The following is a 19614-nucleotide window of genomic DNA, read 5'->3' as shown; positions in this document are numbered from 1 at the left end:
TAGCATTTTAATCAGATGTACAGTCTATTAAACTGGAAGGCTCCTAACGGAGAGCTAATCTAAAAGGACTTAAGAGGTTTACTTACCTTGGGAAAGTCAAGGAGAAAATAATATGAAATTCATATTAGAAAAAGCAGACTGCACAATATAAACAAGAAAAATCATTTTGCTGAGCAGACCTGACAAATGACAGCAGATGGTAATTTGTACAGGTGCTTGCGATGTGACATCTCCTTGATTTCAGGCACTTAGCAGAAGCTCTCTGGTTATAAGCCTGTTTATCCTCATTCCAGACATAGCCCATAAAAAAAGCAGAGGTGACTGGATGGCTTTTTAAATTTCAGGAGGGACAAATTTTCCTCTTGAAGTACCTTTTTCTCTCTGCTGTCTATACAAGTGCCTAGAGAAACTGTGCTTCGTTTTAAGTGCCTAAGTGAGCTGGGCTTGGTCACTAAATACATCACTTGGAATTTTGAGCTACCTAAGAGCGCTAAGCAGAGGTATGTAGCTAAAGAGACACAAATGACCAGTGAGTCCACTAATAAAAGGCTAATAAACTTTGCAGTAGCCAGCCCCCAGCTCCTGGGACACTCACTGGTGGCCCATTAAGTGCCCACTCCTTCCCCATACCTTAGTGCTGGGGCCACCTGTAAATCGTGTAATGTGCTGCAGTGCTGCCTCCCTCACCAAAGAACAAATGAGATTTTTCAACAGTTGTTGCATCATTGGGCAAGAGCCAAACCTTCTTCCCTGCTCAGGGATGATACAGGTCCAAGCTCATTAGCACATGTGAGAAGGCCACCCACAGAGGCTCTTTGCTGACTAAGGAACTTTAATTAACAAAATATGATGTAAATTTGCCACAGGACTACTGTGCCCAGCTGAAGGGCAACTTTGGCAGTGCTCTTACAGTTCCAGCATTTCAAGATTCATTAATGCTTTTTCTGGTGTATATTTATGCCCCAGGGGGATTCCTTTCCAGTTGAGTCTGCTCTCAGAGCCTTTTCTCTCAGCTTGGCCATGTTTACAGTCCTGCGTAATTTGTATTTTTATTTTTCTTACCTGATGCTTGTTTTATTCTTTTTTTATGAGGGATAGGTATAATTAAGCTATAACACTATTTTACCTTTTAAATCCCCAAATAAAAAATAAATACCCTGTTACCCTGTCGTCTTCTGGGTTTCATGGCCATTCACTCTATATTGTTGTCCATTTGGTGCTTGGCTGACCAAATTTTAATGCTACTTCAACCCTCCCTCTCCAAAATAAGGAATTAATTCTTTCCTGAAAGTCTTTCTGGAACAATGATCAGATATCATTAAAATAATTTTGAAAAAGTTACATTTTGTTTTAGTTGTAATGACTATATTTCTTTTATGGCCATTTGGGTAGTGTTTTAATTTTTCTTAGTTCTGGAACCAATGCAAAGATTTATTTAAACAGAATAAAATCTCAGCTACTTTCCTTAGCAGCTTTGGAAAGCAACTTGGATTAGGAGCTGCCGCTTTTCACGTTACATCAAGCTTTTAGTCTTTTCAGATTTCCCTCCTGATTGATTGACTGAAAAAAAAAAATATATATGTCAGCCAGGGAACAAGACCTAAAAAGGGTCACATTGATCAGAATTATTCTTTTCGAGTGAAGAATTCTGAAATTGAGCTGAACAGTCATTTTTTTCCAATACCACACAAAGGCAGTTGGGGTTGTGTGGCCAGTGGGGAGGAGGAGAGATTCCTGTGAGTTGCAGCAATCTCCATGCAAACAAAACTAGCTTGTTCGCAAAACCTTTCTCCTGGGCTGCCTTTACTTCACAGCTCAGTGAGAAGCTGGGGAAAAGCCAATCACCCTTAAATGTAAATAAAAATGAGTGCTGGGCTAGGGAGGGTTCCTTTTATCTCTGCTGGAGTTGTGCATAGAGTATTTCATCCTTTAAGGTGTGTAGCAGAATTTACTCATGGGAATAAGGAAATCGCTAAAGCTGATACCCTTCAAGATAGAAAAAATGAGTGGTTCATGGATTTAATATTAAACCAAGGAAAGGGCCACTTTGATCACTGAGTTTGATCTCTTAACTTGAACTTCAAACATTACCAAATAGTTCAGGAGCTTAGTTATAAAAGTAAGGTTTCATCCATTAACAAAACAAAACAGTAATTTTCACTGTGATCTGTATTTCCCTGAATTTCAAAGGGATTTCACATCTAGGGCTTGTTTTGGATCTATCTCTAGTTGAAAGAGGTCCCTTGAATGTGACATTTCTCTAGTCAGCGGACAACTATTATCTTTAATAAATAGGAAAAGTGTTTCATTTTGTTAACTTTTTGAAAATCACTGTGGTAATGAATCTATAAATATCTCACAGTGTTTATAAAGTTAGCCCTCGGGATGCTTTTGGGGTACTCCAGGTTGAGGCTCCGGTTTCTTTGCATCTTGTTCTTCCTTTCTTTGTAAAGTTCAGCACCTCACGCACCAGGTATAAAAGTTGCATTTTATTTGACCTTTGTCTCCTCCTTTCCCACATCCCTGATTCTCTGTTTGGAAAATGTTTTCTTCACTTGACAAGCCAAGTACAATTCCTTCAACTTCAAGAGGATCTGTCTGCTGAGGCAAAAAATGTATTTAACAGAGCACAGCTGGAACCCAGATAACTAAAATCAGTCACCCAGACAATTGCTTCACTTGATCAATGATCCCCCACTCCGAGGGCCTCTCTTGTTTGCATCCCTGAAGACAGTGCAATTACATTCTTGAAGCGGTTCAGGATTTTAGCCCACATTTATTTGTTTTTAAACTAAATTTCTTGGTAAATATGCACTAACCACTAGCTAGATATGCCTTTCAAACTTTTTCCCCCATTAATTTTCCCTTTATTTTGGGATCAATTTCACTGTATTTTCTAAATCCACTGATTATATGGCAAGGCGTAGGTTGCAGTAATGTAACCACAGTCCTAAGCAAGGAAGAAAATTCATTCTTCATGTTGTGTTCAACCCTAACAGATGCAATCACCATATACTCTTTATCCTAATTTGTGCATATAGTCTTTCTGCATGCCTTCTAGATGACTCAAACCAGGACACCGTTAGTCACTACTCTTCAGGGCAGTTAGGGTAAAATGTAGCTGTACATGTGGATGGACCTTATTTTGTAGCGTTTATACAGCTACTAGCACTTCAGCTCCGCCTGCCTCCGTTTATGAAGTTTTCCTGTAAAAACAAGCCTGATTGATTAACGCAGCTTGAACTTGCATGGCATAAAACCCAGTCACCCCTTCTACCTGTCAGTCTTATGGGGTAAAATGTACAGAAATGTCTGTTGTGTAGGCAGTGCCATGCCCTGCACAGCAAAGCTGCATGGTAGGTCCCAGCGATGCATCTCTCCATTTAGCATCCATGCCCAACAAAAGCACGTTTCCAATATAAATAATGTGTTATGATATCAGAAGTCTCTGGCCGACCAGCAAAAATTGAGACCTTCTCAAATTTTAGCACAAGCCTTACAGGAGGTTTGCAGGATCTTACCGTAGATCACTTTAATCTCACAGTTTAATTCATTTTTCATAGTATTTTGTAAATTATGGCAGAGGTTGACTTTCAGGGATGATGTGCCAGACCATACTTCTCTTTCTCAAGTTAGAGATTCATCCCAACAGTAGAAATTCAGCAAGAGCAAAGACACATTGCATCTCAGCGAGACAAGGTGCTGATGCTCAGCTGGTTGTTGGTACCTTGTCTTTGTGGCAGCAGCAGCTCACAGCTCCTGCTGAATCAGGAGCTCAGAAGGGGCCAGGAGCTGGGCATTGGTGCTTCTCACAGCCCCAGCAAAACACTGTAGCTTCAAGCCCTGTCGCTTCCACAATCTGACAGAGATAAATGATGGCTCAGCACTTTTGTACTGTATTTATTACAGCGGTACACCCCAGCAGTGTTGTTAGAAAGCCTTATTCCTTGTTTATTATGGAAAGAATACTCAACTGTGTTTATATTTTGTTTTGCATGATTTCTCATGTGTGTGAGAATAATGGCAGTAGCAAGTGAGATAACTGTGATTAATTTCACTCATCCTTTGCTGGAATGAATAAGCTGCAGAATTCCATGTAAAAGTCACTGTAAAGTTTGTTAAAATATAAAAAGTAAACCAAAGCAGGATTACACACCAATTCGACTTGTAACAGAAAACCTATGAAAAGCATCAACTGTAAAAGCTTTAAACTTGATGTGAGGATAAGTATTATCATTAACAAAACTAGCTAGCACGTTTTTCTTGGTCTTTTTGATTTTTGAGATGTTTAAAGCATATTTTGCTTAACTCTTACAGCACTGAAAGAGCTTTCAGTCCTACTCTTTTGTTTGCCAGTCACGGGAAGGCAAATAAAATCTCAAGATATTTGAGACAAATAAAATCATACTTACTCTTTTTTGTCTTCTGTCTCTTTTTACCACCCCCACCACCACCCCCCGCTAGAAATCTCGAAATCTCCCAGTCTCCCTGGGATCTCAATTCAAGCTTTTTGGTTAACTTCACACCTCCGTGAGGTTCAGCCTTTGTACAACAGCCCACTTCTTGTCTGATGCTGACTTAGCTCTGTTTTTCATCTTACTTTACCATATATCCTGCCATGTTTTGCTTGTTCTCAACTTGGAGAAAGAGCATTTACCTTCAGGAGAAGTAAACATAGCCAAGAAAATAGAAGGGAAAAGGTAGAATTGCCTTGCAGAAGTTTATCCTAAAAGTCCTGATTTACTTTTTTAATTATTTAAAAGTATTTTTAGGTAACTTAAGAACAGAGCTGGGCAAAGAGGGCGCATATTGCTATCTTTGTCTTACTCATTTCTGAAGAATTTAGCCAAGTTAAATAAACTGCAGTAGAACTCAATCTTCTCATTTAGGTTACTAACTTAGTATCTGGTTCATTGAAACTGGGAGTGCCTGGCTCAGGAAAGTGAGCTAATCCACTTACAATGCAATATACGTTTAATGGAGGGACAGATTTGCCGGTAAAGACCTGCAGAGGAACTTGATGGCACGGTCTTCCCCTGTGTTGAATTTGGTCCCTCTGGGAGTTTAGAATGCTCTCTTAAATTGCATAAAGCCACAGGAAAAGTTCATTCATTGCCTCTTCTAAGGACAGACACGTAACGAGCTAGAGGTAGTCATAGTGGTACATGATGCATATGTTAAAGCCACGAGTGTAAGGATCAGGAAAGCAAAAAGAGGAAGCTTGTGATTCAGGTGTGCAGCTACACAGAAAGAAAGCCATTTTGGTTGAAGCCCTCTTCTGTCTGTGTGTATTGTATTAGATCACCAGTGGGTAAGAACAAAATTAATCTGGCTACAGGATACGAAGCCTTCTGCATCCTCACTAGTAGGCCCAAAAATAGGCAGCCCTTTGATTTTCTTCTCGCTAACTCATGACTCATTTGGGTGCCTCCAGAAGAAGATAGATAATTCATGCAGAACAACTCTCCAACAGTTCCTGCAGCAAGAATAGAGTGCAGGACCCAGATCTTTCTGTTTCCAGTTTAGGCAGAGGACATCTGGTCCCAGTATGCCTGAACTGCAGCAGAGGTATAAGTGATAAATAAGTGCTTACCTTTGCAATAGATATCTTTCCAACGGAGATAGCATGGGCTGGAGACTGTTGCTATTAGGCAGTTAGAATGTGGCCACCCTATTTTGTAGAGTAGGCAAGCATGTAGTAGTAGTATAGAGTAGTGCAAATATGGGACATTGTACCTGGGGCCTCAGGACAAAAGCACAATGTGGAGCACCCTGAATATACTAGTAGAGAGATAACCTTTCAGATAAGCTGAGAAGATATCTACAGATTCAGGCAGTCCTGAAAACTAAGTGTACATAACCATGGCCTGGGAATGAGATTGGGACTTTGGCACCAAAGTTTGGATGTAGGCACACTGAGTCTCGCAGTAGATTTCCAGTACTTGTGAACATACTTTTTTTTGGTGTCATTATTCTTCTGCACTTTCAGGTGCACAGTTGTAGCATCCAGGTTTCTTGTTGGTCTGTTTAGGGTTTGAATGCCATACTTATGGGCTGTTTGAGGGATAATTTTATGTTGAGGAGTTCCCTAGGTTGTCATCAGTCAAGCCTTTTAGAGAGGAAATGTCTGCAGACCAAGATGAGAGTAAACTAACATAGTTGTTATAATGCTCAGTGATGCTAACTCCTGAAAAAGAGTGAGGACAAACTATGAGGAAGCTCATTAAATCAACCAAAAAGATACAAAAATGAAGCCAGTTAAATGATGCAGAACCGTTGCATATACCGTTATCTTTCATTCATTCCCCTGTGGCAACAATTTTTTTCCCAAAATGCCTAATCCTCTCCTCCTTAATCTTCCTCAAGGCTCCCTTTGACAATTCCAAGAGGACAGTTGTTTACGGTCACACAGTGAGTCCATAGCAGAGCTTGGAAAAATAACCTGGCATCCTACCACCTAGGCTACAGTGGAAAGCTACTAGCTCATGCTATTTCTTGATGCTACTAGTATCGTTTTATTATATATCCTCTCACTAACAGAGCTGTGTAAAATATTGAACACTGATTCTTTTGCTGAGAAAAGGAAATTTTTTTTAGACATTTTTCTGCAAGAAGTTTCCTTTTTTGGATGACTGCACTTCATAATAGCAGCCCAGGCTTTTCAGAGAAATGTTTTCAATAATTAAACGTTATATATAAATTAGAGGACTTTATTTAGTAGGAAGTTGGGTCTTTACTTAAATAAATGCTATTAATCAAAGATACATATTCCTCAGAAACTTGTTCCATATTAGAGAGAGATTATTTGAGTATTAGCTTTGAATTTGATTTGCACAATTAAAAATTGTAAAAAAAAAAGTCTTCCTTTGGATCTGAAGAGGAAATACAAATGTGACTGTATGCAGTGAGAAGTACGTGACATTACTCAGTTTCAATGGCTGTGAAACCTTTAATGTTGAAGCAATAAGGAATTGTTTAGCAAGTTTCCAAATTGCCTTCACTGCTAAAGCTTGCTCAGAATAAGACTATAGTTATCCATGGTTAAATTAGATTGAATATGTATTTTCTCTTACCTGGGATGTTGCAACATTAAAGATGTGATTTTGAAAAGGGGGATCATTTGGTGTATACAATTATTTATAAAATAGTGAGCACTCTCTGATCATTATTTTTATTTTTACAACAAAGCCTGCTAAGACTGCATTTGTTATCAAACTGTTTTGTACAATGTAATTAAAAAGCTTAATATTTTGGCAATATGGGAGACAAGAGGTAACTGAGTCTACGGCTGTAATTGTAACAAATATACATTATAAGAGATATATATCCCTCATCAAGGCAAGGTCATTTTTATGGGAATTACTCTTCTTGGGCTTCAACAAAAAGCCAACACATAGTTACCGCCTTTTTAAGAAACAATTTAGCAAAGGGCAATTTAGCCAGCTCGGTAAGTGATATTCACGAAGAAAAGCATAGTTTGTAAGAGTTAGTCATTAGGCTGTGAGAGGTAGCTCATGTCCCCTTCTCAGCATTCAGTTCCGTGTTTGAATATACGAATTAAAAAGGGAGGAAGTCCAGAGCAGGGACATGTAAATTCAAAGGGGATTATTTACACAGTAACTGCGTTTAAAATAAAACCTTTTAATAAGAGCATTGCATCAGACTGCTGTTCCCAGGCTTATAGTTACACAAGATATATCTGAGTTTCATATTAGCTGTCTGTACAAAAAGAATTTGGAAGAAAGAATAAAAGCATGAAATCGCTACTGGTAAGTTCTTTTTTTTTTTCAGACTAACACACTCTTTCAGTGCTAGGCAGTGAAGATGAACTTTGATACTGTTTTTATTAGAGGTTTGGATTACAGATTTATTTTCAATAACCTATCAAAATTAACAGGCTCCTTACTATTCACAGTTTATCAGGATGCCCCAGAGCTACGTCAGCAATGAAGAAAGCAAAGCTGTCTGGAGAACAAATGCTAACAATAAAGCAGCGAGCCAGTAATGGTAAATTTTTAATTGTTACATTTTAAAATATTACTTCTTTGTAAACTAAAGTTATCGTTACTGTGTTGGCTTTTTTCCCTACATGGGTAAATCTTCTTTGTATAAATAGTGAATTCACTGTCAGTAGAAGCGAAACTGGGTTTTATGCTGTGGAAATCTGAGCCAGCAGTGGAGCGGTCAGACTGGTATGAGTTATGTCTACATAAATCTAAAACAGTAAAATATTTCAAAGTAGAATATACCGTTATAATTTTCTGGTTCGTGTCTCATTCATCAAAGGTGGACAGTTGGTCTTATATTGTTGCAGGATTTGGAAGAGAAAAAGGTTTGATTTCCAGAGTGTCAAGTCCTCATGAGCTCCCTTGAATTCATTTGGAGCTGTGGCTCTGTAGCCTCTGGCAGATGTAGATGGCCTTGTGCCATTTCATCTCCAATAATCTGCAACCCTTCCTGGGAAGCTTGAGTTGTGGGGAAGATGGTGGAAGTACCTTGGATGAAAGTCAGGATAGGACCCTGATAGTTGAAATGCAATAGAAGCAAAATGTAGGTACTTCAGTTGAAATAAGTAATGCACAAAAGGCTTGTCTGGGAGGTGCCTGTGTCCTGAGTTTTCTTGGAAAACTTTGTGTAGTCACTTAGTCTGTGACAGTGCACGCCTTCTCAACTGTTGATGTTGGCTGTGTTTGAGAGCCACAAAGCATTTCAACGCAGTGCAGGAGGCGTTTCAAGCCACATGGCCAGCACAGCTGGAGAAAGTGTTGGCTGTCTTTGTTCAATAGCGAGTAACCAGGAAGGAGAAGATCTGGATGTAATTTTCTCTATGACCTGAAAAACTCAATCTGCCATCCCCAGGGATAATGCCTTAAGGAGTGGTATAGGGATATTTTGGGTACTTGGGGGGACACGTGGCATCCTTCCTGTTACAGTGAGACACCATGGGGAAAGGCATGCAGGATTCACACCAGAGTAAGAACAAGAGAGAGGGAACACCATTTTCTTGACCTTTAGGAGTTCAGACTTTGGCTTGCAAGAAAACAGGTCTATCTCTTTCCAGGACTATTTAATGCTTTGTTATAGTAATTAAAAGGATAAGTAAGTAAAATCTTTACAGTTTATTCCTGTCTGAATCCTTAAAAATGCAGATACATTTAAAATTCTGTTCTCTAAATGTTTATGCCAATAAAAACTCAGAATTCACTTCCGTTTTGCAAATTGTTCTATATATCGTTATTTAACAACACCCTTCTGAACCATGAAATTATTAAAAGCAACAGCAGAATCACAATATAGCCCAGTACAACAAGAAAAAAAATTCATTGTTTTGGGAAAAAAAATCTTCTGCCTTAGTTACAAATGATTTTGACAACACTGTACTATGAAGAGATTAGCATGTTAAGATATTTTCTTTTCCTTCAAAAGATCTATAAGGAGACACAGTCCTTCAAATAAGTTACATATGACAGTGGAGCAGAATTTGTTGCTGCAGGTGCATTTCTTATAATACAAAGTTAAATCTGTACATATCAAGAAAAAGGTGTGTCTTAGTGATCCTCTAGGCATTTTCAACACTCTTGCTGGAAAATTACTGCAATTTTTAAAAGAAAACTAGTGGGAAATACATTATTTTAACTTCAAAAGAAAAGTTTGAAGAATGCGCTTCCTTTTTCTTTTTTACTTTAATAATTTTACTTGAAATAATTTATTTTCAAATATGGAAATAATTAATTCACTGAAGTCTGATTTAAAGCTTAATTATTTTAACTTCCCTTTTATTTTTATATCACACAGGTATAGAAAATGATGAAGAAATTAAACAGTTAGATGAAGAAATCAAAGAACTAAATGAATCCAACTCCCAGATGGAAGCCGATATGATTAAACTCAGAACTCAGGTAACAGTTTTATGAAGCCCTAAATTCAGCTGCTTTTTTCTACATGACTGATTAAAAGAACTATAGGAAATACATTGTTCCCTTTTATGTTTCTTATGTATTAAGATTTCTATCTGTGATTTACCATTTATAAAATCAGAAAACAATATCCATTATGCAACTTCCACATCAGTTACCAGCATGAAAAAAAAAAAAGGCTTAGCAAAATACATTCTTTAAAATAATGGCAAAAGCATGACCTGTCATGGTCAGCTTTGTATTTCCCCTTGATAAGGCTATGCCTTTCTAACAGCAGTTAAAATATTGTGTGACATCATGGTTGTTAACATAAGTTACAAGGTGAAGGAGTCCAGATAAGCAACATGGCTTTTGCCAGGTCTGCCTTACAGAGAAAACGTAGATAGGTAAGTGAATGCCTGTTACACTACACTTCTCTTCTTCATGCAGTACACTAAGTGCAGCTCTTGGCAGCAGGAGTGGTTCCATAGATCCAGCTTAATTCTTTTTAGATTCCACATAAATCTGTTGGGGAAAGAAAAGGAAAACCTGACATTAGACTATCATTTAAAACATCATTATTCAGCAGTCCTAAAGCTGGCTGGAAAAAGCAAAGGAAGGAAATTAATTTAATTCTTTCCGCAGAATTTTCCGGTGTCCAACCTAGCTTCTGGTGCTTTTTTCTTCACGTGATTTGAGCACAGACACCAACAGTGAGATTTACCACAGTTCCCACCATTTATCAGCCTTTAGTCCCATGGTCATAATCAACCAATTGATCTTGATGGAAACAGAGTAAACCACTCGTTAAAACTTCTTTGTCTGCTGCTTGTGGAGAAGAGCACTCTGTCCATTGTCCTCCTCCTCCTCTTGTATGCTCATAAATAGAAGGCAGGATCTGCCTCTTCAACTTGGTTTTTCTGTGACTGCTAAACCTTAGCCAAATTGATATTGAAACCTCACTTCTATATTATGCCTGTATTCAGGGTTCTGATGTCATTATTCAACCTTGACAGGATTTGACTTCTGTTTTACAGTTTTCTGATGTGACCCAATATAACTGTAGGGTAATGAGGACAAAATCTGCAAGACTGTAAAGCAAGAAGAGTAATCAATGGCAGGAAAATTATGTGCATTTATGTAGGAGGAATTTGGTCCTAAGTTATGAATCTGGCAGCTTCCAATCTGCTTTGTAGAATCATAGAATCGTAGAATCATAGGATTGGAAAGGACCTCTGGAGATCATCTAGTCCAACCCCCCTGCCAGTGCAGGGTCACCTAGAGCAGGTTGCACAGGAACGCGTCCAGGTGGGTTCTGAATGTCTCCAGAGACAGAGACTCCACCACCTCTCTGGGCAGCCTGTGCCAGTGCTCTGCCACCCTCAAAGGAAAGAAGTCCCTCCTCATGTTTAGGTGGAACTTCCTATGCTCAAGTTTGTGCCCATTACCTCTTGTCCTGTCACCGGGCACCACTGAAAAGAGCCTGGCCCCATCCTCCTGACACCCACCCTTTAAGTATTTATAAGTGTTGATAAGGTCCCCCCTCAGTTGTCTTTTTTCCAGACTGAAGAGACCCAAATCCCTCAGCCTTTCCTCATAAGAGAGGTGTTCCAGTCCCCTAATCATCTTGGTAGCCCTTTGCTGCACCCTCTCCAGCAGTTCCCTGTCCCTCTTGAACCGGGGAGCCCAGAACTGGACACAGTACTCCAGGTGCGGCCTCACCAAGGCAGAGTAGAGGGGGAGGATGACCTCCCTCCACCTGCTGGCCACACTCTTCTTGATGCACCCCAGGATGCCATTGGCCTTCTTGGCCACAAGGGCACATTGCTGGCTCATGGTCATCCTGTTGTCCACCAGGACTCCCAGGTCTCTCTCAGCTGAGCTGCTCTCCAGCAGGGTTTTCTTTTGCTTAATAGAACGCTGTAGGTGCTATTCACATACAGACTGATTTAGCTGAGATCTTAAAAAACATGAAGCAGTTTGGCTGTTATGTGTACATTAGGTAAATACCATAGTTGTCAATAATTTTCTGCATTTTTAATTTAATTTTTGGCCAGATGAATAAAAGAAAGAAAGCCATGATAACACTATCACAGACATAAAACATGTATTGAGTTTCAAAGATTTAGCTAGGAATTTCACATCACGTTTTGCTCTGAAAAGAGTACAGGAGCCATACGTCAGTGGTCTCAGTTCCAGCTTTCATTTCTCAGACTAGTGCTACTGCATATTCTCAGAAATCAGATTAGGCGCTACCTGGGACCACTGCATAGTCTTGGTAAAAAAACCTCAGGTGATGATTTTGCCATGAAGCTGAAAGGATGCTTTTCACGCCTTGGTGCAGCAGATTTACAAAAAGGGTGGAATGACTGCCAATGACACGTACTGTCATTAAAATTATTAATGGGATTCTAGAAAACAAAGCTACAAGAGACCTTGAAACATTATTTTGTCCACCAGTCTTCTTCCCTTCCTACGTCCCAGCTCTTCTTAAGCCAATCCTGACAGATGCTTGTCTAACCTGTTCTTTACTTCCTACACGAGAGATTCCACAGTCTCTAAGCAGTCTAGTCTAACACTTACCTGTTCTTACCAACTAGCTACCAATGCCTAGCAGAAAATCCCAGCTGAGTCGAACTTCACAAAAATTCAGTGGCCTGTTTTGAATTCATACACCCTCCTGAAGACAAGCACTTTACATTTCCAACACGTAGAGTTACATCGTAGTCATTCTCAATCTATTAAGAGGATCAAAGTCAACAGTCCCCTTTATTTGCAACAGTAAAATTATATTGAACATAACAAGATGTTTGCTGATAAACCTTTAGAAAATAATTGTGCAACTTAGATTCCAATAAGACTTCACAGGGGGGGAGTATGCAATGGGAAAATAGTGGAAGTTCTGTGAACACCAGAAGTAGCAACAGTCTTGTTCGATACACATTTGCATCCCGTATGATTGTAAGTGCCAGTGAAATTTTTTCCTACAACAGGAACTTCCCTTCCATGTAGAATCTTTTATATTTAATAAAGTGAAAAGTCATGCTGCAGCCTTTTTCTTAGTTGGAGCATTCATAAGACTCTCCTTTACTCAGCTGCCTTTTTGCTTAAGACTTTGAAGAAAGTGTTTTTAGTCTAAGGTCTTCTAGTAGATTTGTTCAAATTGAACTTGTAAGTCCAAAATTATGAGAGGGGCAGAAACAGATAAAGGTGAGAGGGGGAAAGAAAAATCTGCAGATAACTGCGCATCTCATACAAGCAACAGGTTATCCTGTTTTCAGAATATATACAAGTGAACATTGATTAGTTTCAGGGTAAAATATGGGGAGGGAAATTTCAGCCTTTAAGTAAGTGAATACAGTAATTATGTATGCCAGTTAGGATACTTACAGATGAGTAGTAAATGAAATTGTGAGACACGCTGATCAGCTGCCACTGTATTTGCAGAAAGCCAGCAGCTCACGTGAAAAAAGAAAAAAGATCTATTCAAGTAGCAGTGCTCAGCTAGCTAGAAAATCTATAAAGTGGCAGCTCCTACTAAAGTTAGTGCGAGGCAGCAGCAGTGTGCCATACTGAACTGGCCTTCACTGACATCAGGCTCTTCACTGTGGTCTGCAATATAAAAAAGTTTTTAAGGTAAATATTGGAGCATGACTGGCTCTAACAAACACCTCTGAAAGGTGCTTTGCATTTGCATACGGCGTTGCTCCCCGATATAAACAAGCTGAAACCAAAACAAGAGCAGAGGGTGTGCTTCCAGTTTCAAAGCTGAAGAAAGTACTTTGCCTGGGGAATGTGTTGCGGAAATAGCTCAGAATCAATTAATTGTGACAAAACCAAGCCCCTGCAATACTGACAGCTTGGACTAACTGCTATTTAAACACCTGTAGTCAAAGTAAGAGGTACTTAAAGGTAGTTTTATGTAGCCACATCACTTGTCAAAGTTACTTCTATCAATTAATGGGCTGTATTTCATTAAGCAAATTGAAACTTTAGGTCCCAAATAAAACTTGAGACATCTACCTATCTGGTTGTGCCAACAATTGCCTAAAATTTGCTCACCCATGATCAAGTTAATATTCACTTAAGAACGTTTTCCCCTTCTGCCTGCTACTACCTCACAAATCTCCAACCTTCCCATCAGCATTTAAATTGTATGGAGTCTTCCCACAGTTCACTGTCCTTGCCAATGTAGAAAGGGATAAAGCTCATTTTGAGAATTCAAAACCTTGTGTTCTTTGGCATTTTTTCCACTTCTCTGGCATCTTTTCTCGCCCTCTCATCAATGCGTATTTTAACCTACACACACACAAAAGCCCACTGTACACTTTGTAATAGATGTTAACGGTTGTCATCCAATGTGGAAAGTAAGGACAGGTCTACAGAGGAAAGTGTAGACAGATACGAGTGAGCTCTGCGTGTGCTCTCGACGAGCTGGACATGAGCCAGTGCTCATCTGAAATCCTTATAGCTTCGTTAGCGCAGTGCTCTGCACGAGCCTGGGTAAGCTGCCTCTCAGCAATGCTTTTTAGCTCAAGCAGGCCACCGTGCAAGGTCAGAGCTAACTTGTGTCCCGTCACCTGAGGACACAGGCAGAGCATACTCTCAGTTGTCTTCACCTGTACACGTAGTCATGCCTGAGTCCCACTCTCCTGGCAATCTCCAAATTTTCTTCTGTTCCTTCAGTTTTGCAAGTCATTGTATGTATTTGAAAACTGTCCGAATTTGTACATACATCACAATAACATGCAATTGTTCAGCTTTCAAAAGCAGCCTTGTGAATTTGCATAGAATCAAATTATACTTACAAAGAGCTAAACACTGGCACCAAGGAGCTGTGCGTGCTTAACTAACTAACTATATATATATAAGAGAAAATATAAGAAATGCCTGACTTACTGCAGAATGTCCCTCTGGTAGGCTCCTAGGAGTGTTCACCCACATGGGTGAACTTGCAGAACTAAGGTCCTTCTTAATGCCTTTCAACTCGAGAAGAAAAGCTCTAAAGCAGTGGAATCAAATCCGAGTTCATTCATTATTACCAGTATTAAAAAGACAAGCTGTTAAAGTCATACAACGTGCAGTAGGAATAAGAAACCCGTAACGATGATAAGAATTGCAGACTCAAGCAAAACCTTTTTAAGCGTGCATGAATAGACCTTTTTCTCCTTTCCCCGGTATTTCTGTTATCTCTCCCTTCAGGGAGCGCATGCTTTCTAACAGCTTGCCTTATATTACATTGTACACAAATTTGTCCATTTTAGATTACCACAATGGAGAGCAACCTGAAGACGATAGAAGAGGAGAACAAAGTAATTGAACAGCAAAACGAGTCTCTTCTTCATGAATTGGCCAATTTAAGCCAGTCTTTAATTCATAGTCTAGCTAATATCCAGCTGCCACATATGGTAAGTGATTGAGAGCACAAGTTAAGGAATTTGGCGATCTTCAGTTCACTTCATACAATAGATGTCTTTTTTTATGTTTATGTTTCATCAACCAGTTGGATATTTGTGGTAACAACACTGAAACCATAAAGATACATTTAACTGCTAACAAAGACATGGAGGGCCTGTTCCAGTGTATCCTGTAAAATTAAGTAAGAACTAAATAGGCATTTTAAATATTATAAAAAATGGTGGCGATATGCCTTGATAATATGTTATGCTTAAATGAATATACGATTAAGAAAATAAAAGTTGTATATGAACTACTATTTAATATCTCGTAGGAACCAATCAATGAACAAAATTTTGATGCTTACGTGACCACTTTGACGGACATGTATACAAATCAAGATCGTTATCAGAGTCCAGAAAATAAAGCCCTACTGGAAAATATAAAGCAGGCTGTGAGAGGAATTCAGGTCTGAACAGCTGCTATAGTGGTGAAAGTCTTGCTTAAAAAAAGGATGCCTCTTGTTTTTTGCTGCTGTAATTTACCAGAAAGTGTTATATATTTATTTCTGTTTGAAACAGTGTTATGCTTACAAGACTTCATAATGATTTTATGTCTTGCTTTAAAGATAGTAACTGCAGAATAGTTTTTTGAATACATTCACATTTTGTACGTTTTCATATAAGCTGACATAGTGTGATATGCCATGTAATGTTTATAGCTGCTAATGTATGCACATTTTTGGGGTATATATATTTCTGAAGAGGTAAGCTGATCAAAATAAATAGAGTGTAAATTCTTTTTAATGCTTTAGTGATTAAATGTTTTAGTATTTTGAACTGAAATGGACAAAAAAAAAAAACAGCTTTGAATGACAATGTTGCGGTCTGCAGCCACTTTTTAAACACTATCATTTTGCCTCATGTTGGAGGATTTTATGGGATTTAAGAAATACATTTTGTGTGCATATTGTTTCATAGCAAGAATTGGTTGCAAAAATGCTTTATTTTTGAACAATGCTTGAAAATATTATGTGACTTTTGTTTTTGGAGGATGGTGTGTGGTGGGGGCAATAAAATGAGGTTTTTTGAATTCCAAGAAAATGGCATGGATTAGATGTAAGATACAAAATGGGTAATTTATTGTAAGACAACATCAAGCCATGGAAACTTGACAGAAGATTCAAAGCAGCTTAAACAGCACTTTTTAATTAACTTCTAAGCATTACATGGTATGAATATGGGAACTTCCATTATGAAAAGAACTATATCAGAGGTGGACAACGAGAAGATTTCAGCTTTTGTTTTCAAATAAACTTTGGAGCCAACATTCTCTTATCTCTACTGGACTGCTAGTGCCCCTCTGAACTATCTGTTATAGCAATGTAGTTCATCTTTCAGAAATTCTGTGTTTTCAATTCAAGATGGAGGACAATATTTTAAAATTAATATTGCCTTTTCACATCTTTAATTTTGGGATAAACACAAATGATCTGTGTCTATTAGTTACTGAACTGCATTCGTTGCTGCCTGTAGTAGGAATGCAGCTCAGTAAAGATTTTTTCTCTTGCTTTGCCAAGCATTTGATCCCATTTTTAACATTTTAGCATTTATGTTTTGCTTTTTGTTGGAGAACAATCATTACTGCAGCATTCACACATGCTTTGTATTTGTTCTACTCTTACCTATTGCAAAAATGAATGCAATCAAATTTTTAATGTAACTAAATATACTTCAGCACTTTTTTTGCTTTAAACTGGATCATTTTAAGATAAAACTTATTTGTACCTTCAAGATTTGATTGTTTTCTTCAAAATGACTGCACTATATGTATGCATAAGACCACTTTTTATTACTACATTTTTCTTTTTTAAGTAGTAAATTTGGTGATGTGTTGTGTTTTACAGATGTTGAATTTATTTAAATTTGATAGCATATCTTTTCCTTCCATGTCTTGATGTTATGCAGAAAGTACAGAAGTACTTTAAAATTTTGTTATGAAAAAGATGGGTTTTGTAAAAAATAAAATATTTTTAGCAGAACAGGACTTACAGGGTCATTGTCCCCACAATGTGCCAGTTGACTATTTGCACTTACCTTGCCCTATATATCCATACGGAGGTGTGCAATTTCTTGTGTCATTAGCCTTGTGACACTAAACCTGAACAAATTATAGTGGAAGCCATTACGGCCAATCCAGTAATATTGCTAAGGGAGACTACAGGGATCTCACAACAAATATTCTGATACAATACTCAACCTCGGTATATATATATATGTATAAATATATGTATATCCCAGCGGCACTTTATACTATTCACTGTACAAAAGCTTACAGTTTTCCACGAGGACTTTAATAACTAGCTGGGAAAAGATTATGTAATTACTTTGGGGCTCTGCGGTATCTTATCTGTACAGTGCCCTTTTTTTGTTGTGCTATTAGTTGTAGCTGCCATGCTCAGAATTGCCTTTTTGAGAGCTGAAGCAAGGTGCTTGTTGTTCACCTTCTGCCATATATATTGTACTTTTGCCCTAGCCTCCTTTTAGGGCTTTCATTGTTCATAATGGCATATGCATTTTTCCACTGCATTGTGTCTGCAGCTTCTTTGCCAATATAGTAATGCTTTCCGTAGAGTAATAGATAGTATCAGTTTTGGATTCTTATTGTTATCACCTATGTACAATGGAAAGGGATTTTAAGCACAAATCTGCTGCTCATCTAATGTTGGTACATAATATCAAATCAAAAGTTATCTGTGACTATTATATAGGGATCACAAAAGTGTCACATATTAGAATGCTGACCTTTCATATGAAATTATTGTGAGTCATCAGAGTTTATTTATTATAACTTATTGTTCATATTCATTTCTAAGTTAATTTAAGTAATCATTTATTAAGACAGAATTTTGTATAAACTATTTATTGTGCTCTCTGTGGAACTGAAGTTTGATTTATTTTTGTACTACACGGCATGGATTTGTTGACATTTTAATTTTGCTATAAATGTGTGGAATCACAAGTTGCTGTGATACTTCATTTTTAAATTGTGAACTTTGTACAAATTTTGTCATGCTGGATGTTAACACATCTTACTCTAAATAAATAAAAAAATGTGTTGCCACATTTGTAGCACAGTGGTTCTATGATCACTTTCAACATTTTCCCTTTATTTCATACACGGCATTACCACAAAGAAACCCTCAGACACCTTTTTTAATAAGCGTTGGCCGTCGATTCCTTGAATTCTCTCTGCAGGACGTACGGCTGCCTCTTCAAATGGTGTGCTTCCCCCTCTACAAAAGTGCGTAAGCCTGAGAAGTTTGTTTCAACATTTCAGAACTTCCTAGGAAGAAATATAATAGTGTTTCCTTGGCCTGAATAGTGCAACTGAAGTATTGGGTGCAATATATTTTAAATGAAACACATTGGTAATCAGGGTCCTAGACTCAAAAATGAGGAATAAGCCAACTGAAAATGAACCTCAGTTGGAAACCTTTGCCCTTTATTCTCGCCTGCACTGAGGCCTCGAGGTGCTTTTAGAACCAGTCAGCTGAAGAGGCGAACGACAACAGTCCATTAACACTTCTGGCCATCAGTGCCTGTGACAGGAACAGCGACCATCAGTACACGCTGTCACACGCAATGGTAACCCTGATCTGCACCACGACGTAACCCGTGTTACCCCTGCAATGAGTTAATAACTGGATTAGATTTCATTATCACTGTTAAACCAGCTAATTAAAAACATCTTCCCGGAAAACAAACAAAAGTAATTACACAGGGAATTGGCAATTAATTGATTTATAAGCGTAATTATGACTTTATCGTATGCTTGGGTTCCTGTATTGAGCATATATTATGTCCAGCATTATGCAGTGGTATCCATAATTAATTCTGTACATTATCCCTGCGTGCCATTCCTCTTAATTGCATTCCGTAGACATCATCCTAAATGACCAAGACAGGAGCAGCCATACAAATTCTAGACTGTCTCTCTGCCCCTAGCAAAGGCTGGCCGACTGCTGGGGGAACGCGGAAGATACAGAGGGTCCAGGACAGTTTGCACAACAGAATGCAAAATAGAACGGCGGGTAAAGCCCTGCGGTCAACTAAGGACATCGCAGCAAGAAAGAGGAAGATAATTTGTATATGACCTTGTGTATACACAATGTGATACTTATATTTTTTCTAAGTAAAACAGGCAACATTTCAGTAAATCTGATCTCCCTTTTCAGCATCATGTAAAAGTTTATTCTCAATCATGAGTATATGATACGCCCAGGTCTATTCTGTTTCCTGTTACGGCATTATGATCGTGT

At 38.4% G+C, this 19614-nt stretch overlaps 1 protein-coding gene across 20 annotated transcripts in view; it reads left to right on the top strand.

The window, feature by feature from the left end:
• Window positions 1-18411, top strand: part of MYT1L (myelin transcription factor 1 like) — a 319330-nt gene extending 300919 nt beyond the window's left edge. For 14 of the 20 annotated variants that reach the window (XM_063330399.1, XM_063330401.1, XM_063330402.1 and 11 more), the window contains 4 exons: window positions 7916-8007; window positions 9796-9905; window positions 15161-15304; window positions 15628-18411. In XM_063330399.1, the coding sequence (XP_063186469.1) occupies window positions 7916-8007; window positions 9796-9905; window positions 15161-15304; window positions 15628-15768 (487 nt within the window). In that variant the 3' untranslated portion in view covers window positions 15769-18411. The remainder of the gene's footprint in view (window positions 1-7915; window positions 8008-9795; window positions 9906-15160; window positions 15305-15627) is intronic. The other 6 variants (XM_063330413.1, XM_063330418.1, XM_063330405.1 and 3 more) reach the window with 1 other exon arrangement.
• Window positions 18412-19614: the final 1203 nt, after the last annotated feature.

The sequence above is a fragment of the Chroicocephalus ridibundus genome, chromosome 3 (genome assembly GCF_963924245.1).
Source record: "Chroicocephalus ridibundus chromosome 3, bChrRid1.1, whole genome shotgun sequence".
NCBI classification, from domain to species: Eukaryota; Metazoa; Chordata; class Aves; order Charadriiformes; family Laridae; genus Chroicocephalus; species Chroicocephalus ridibundus.
Note: the sequence above shows the minus strand (reverse complement) of the source record. Positions and strands in the feature narration are given on the sequence as shown.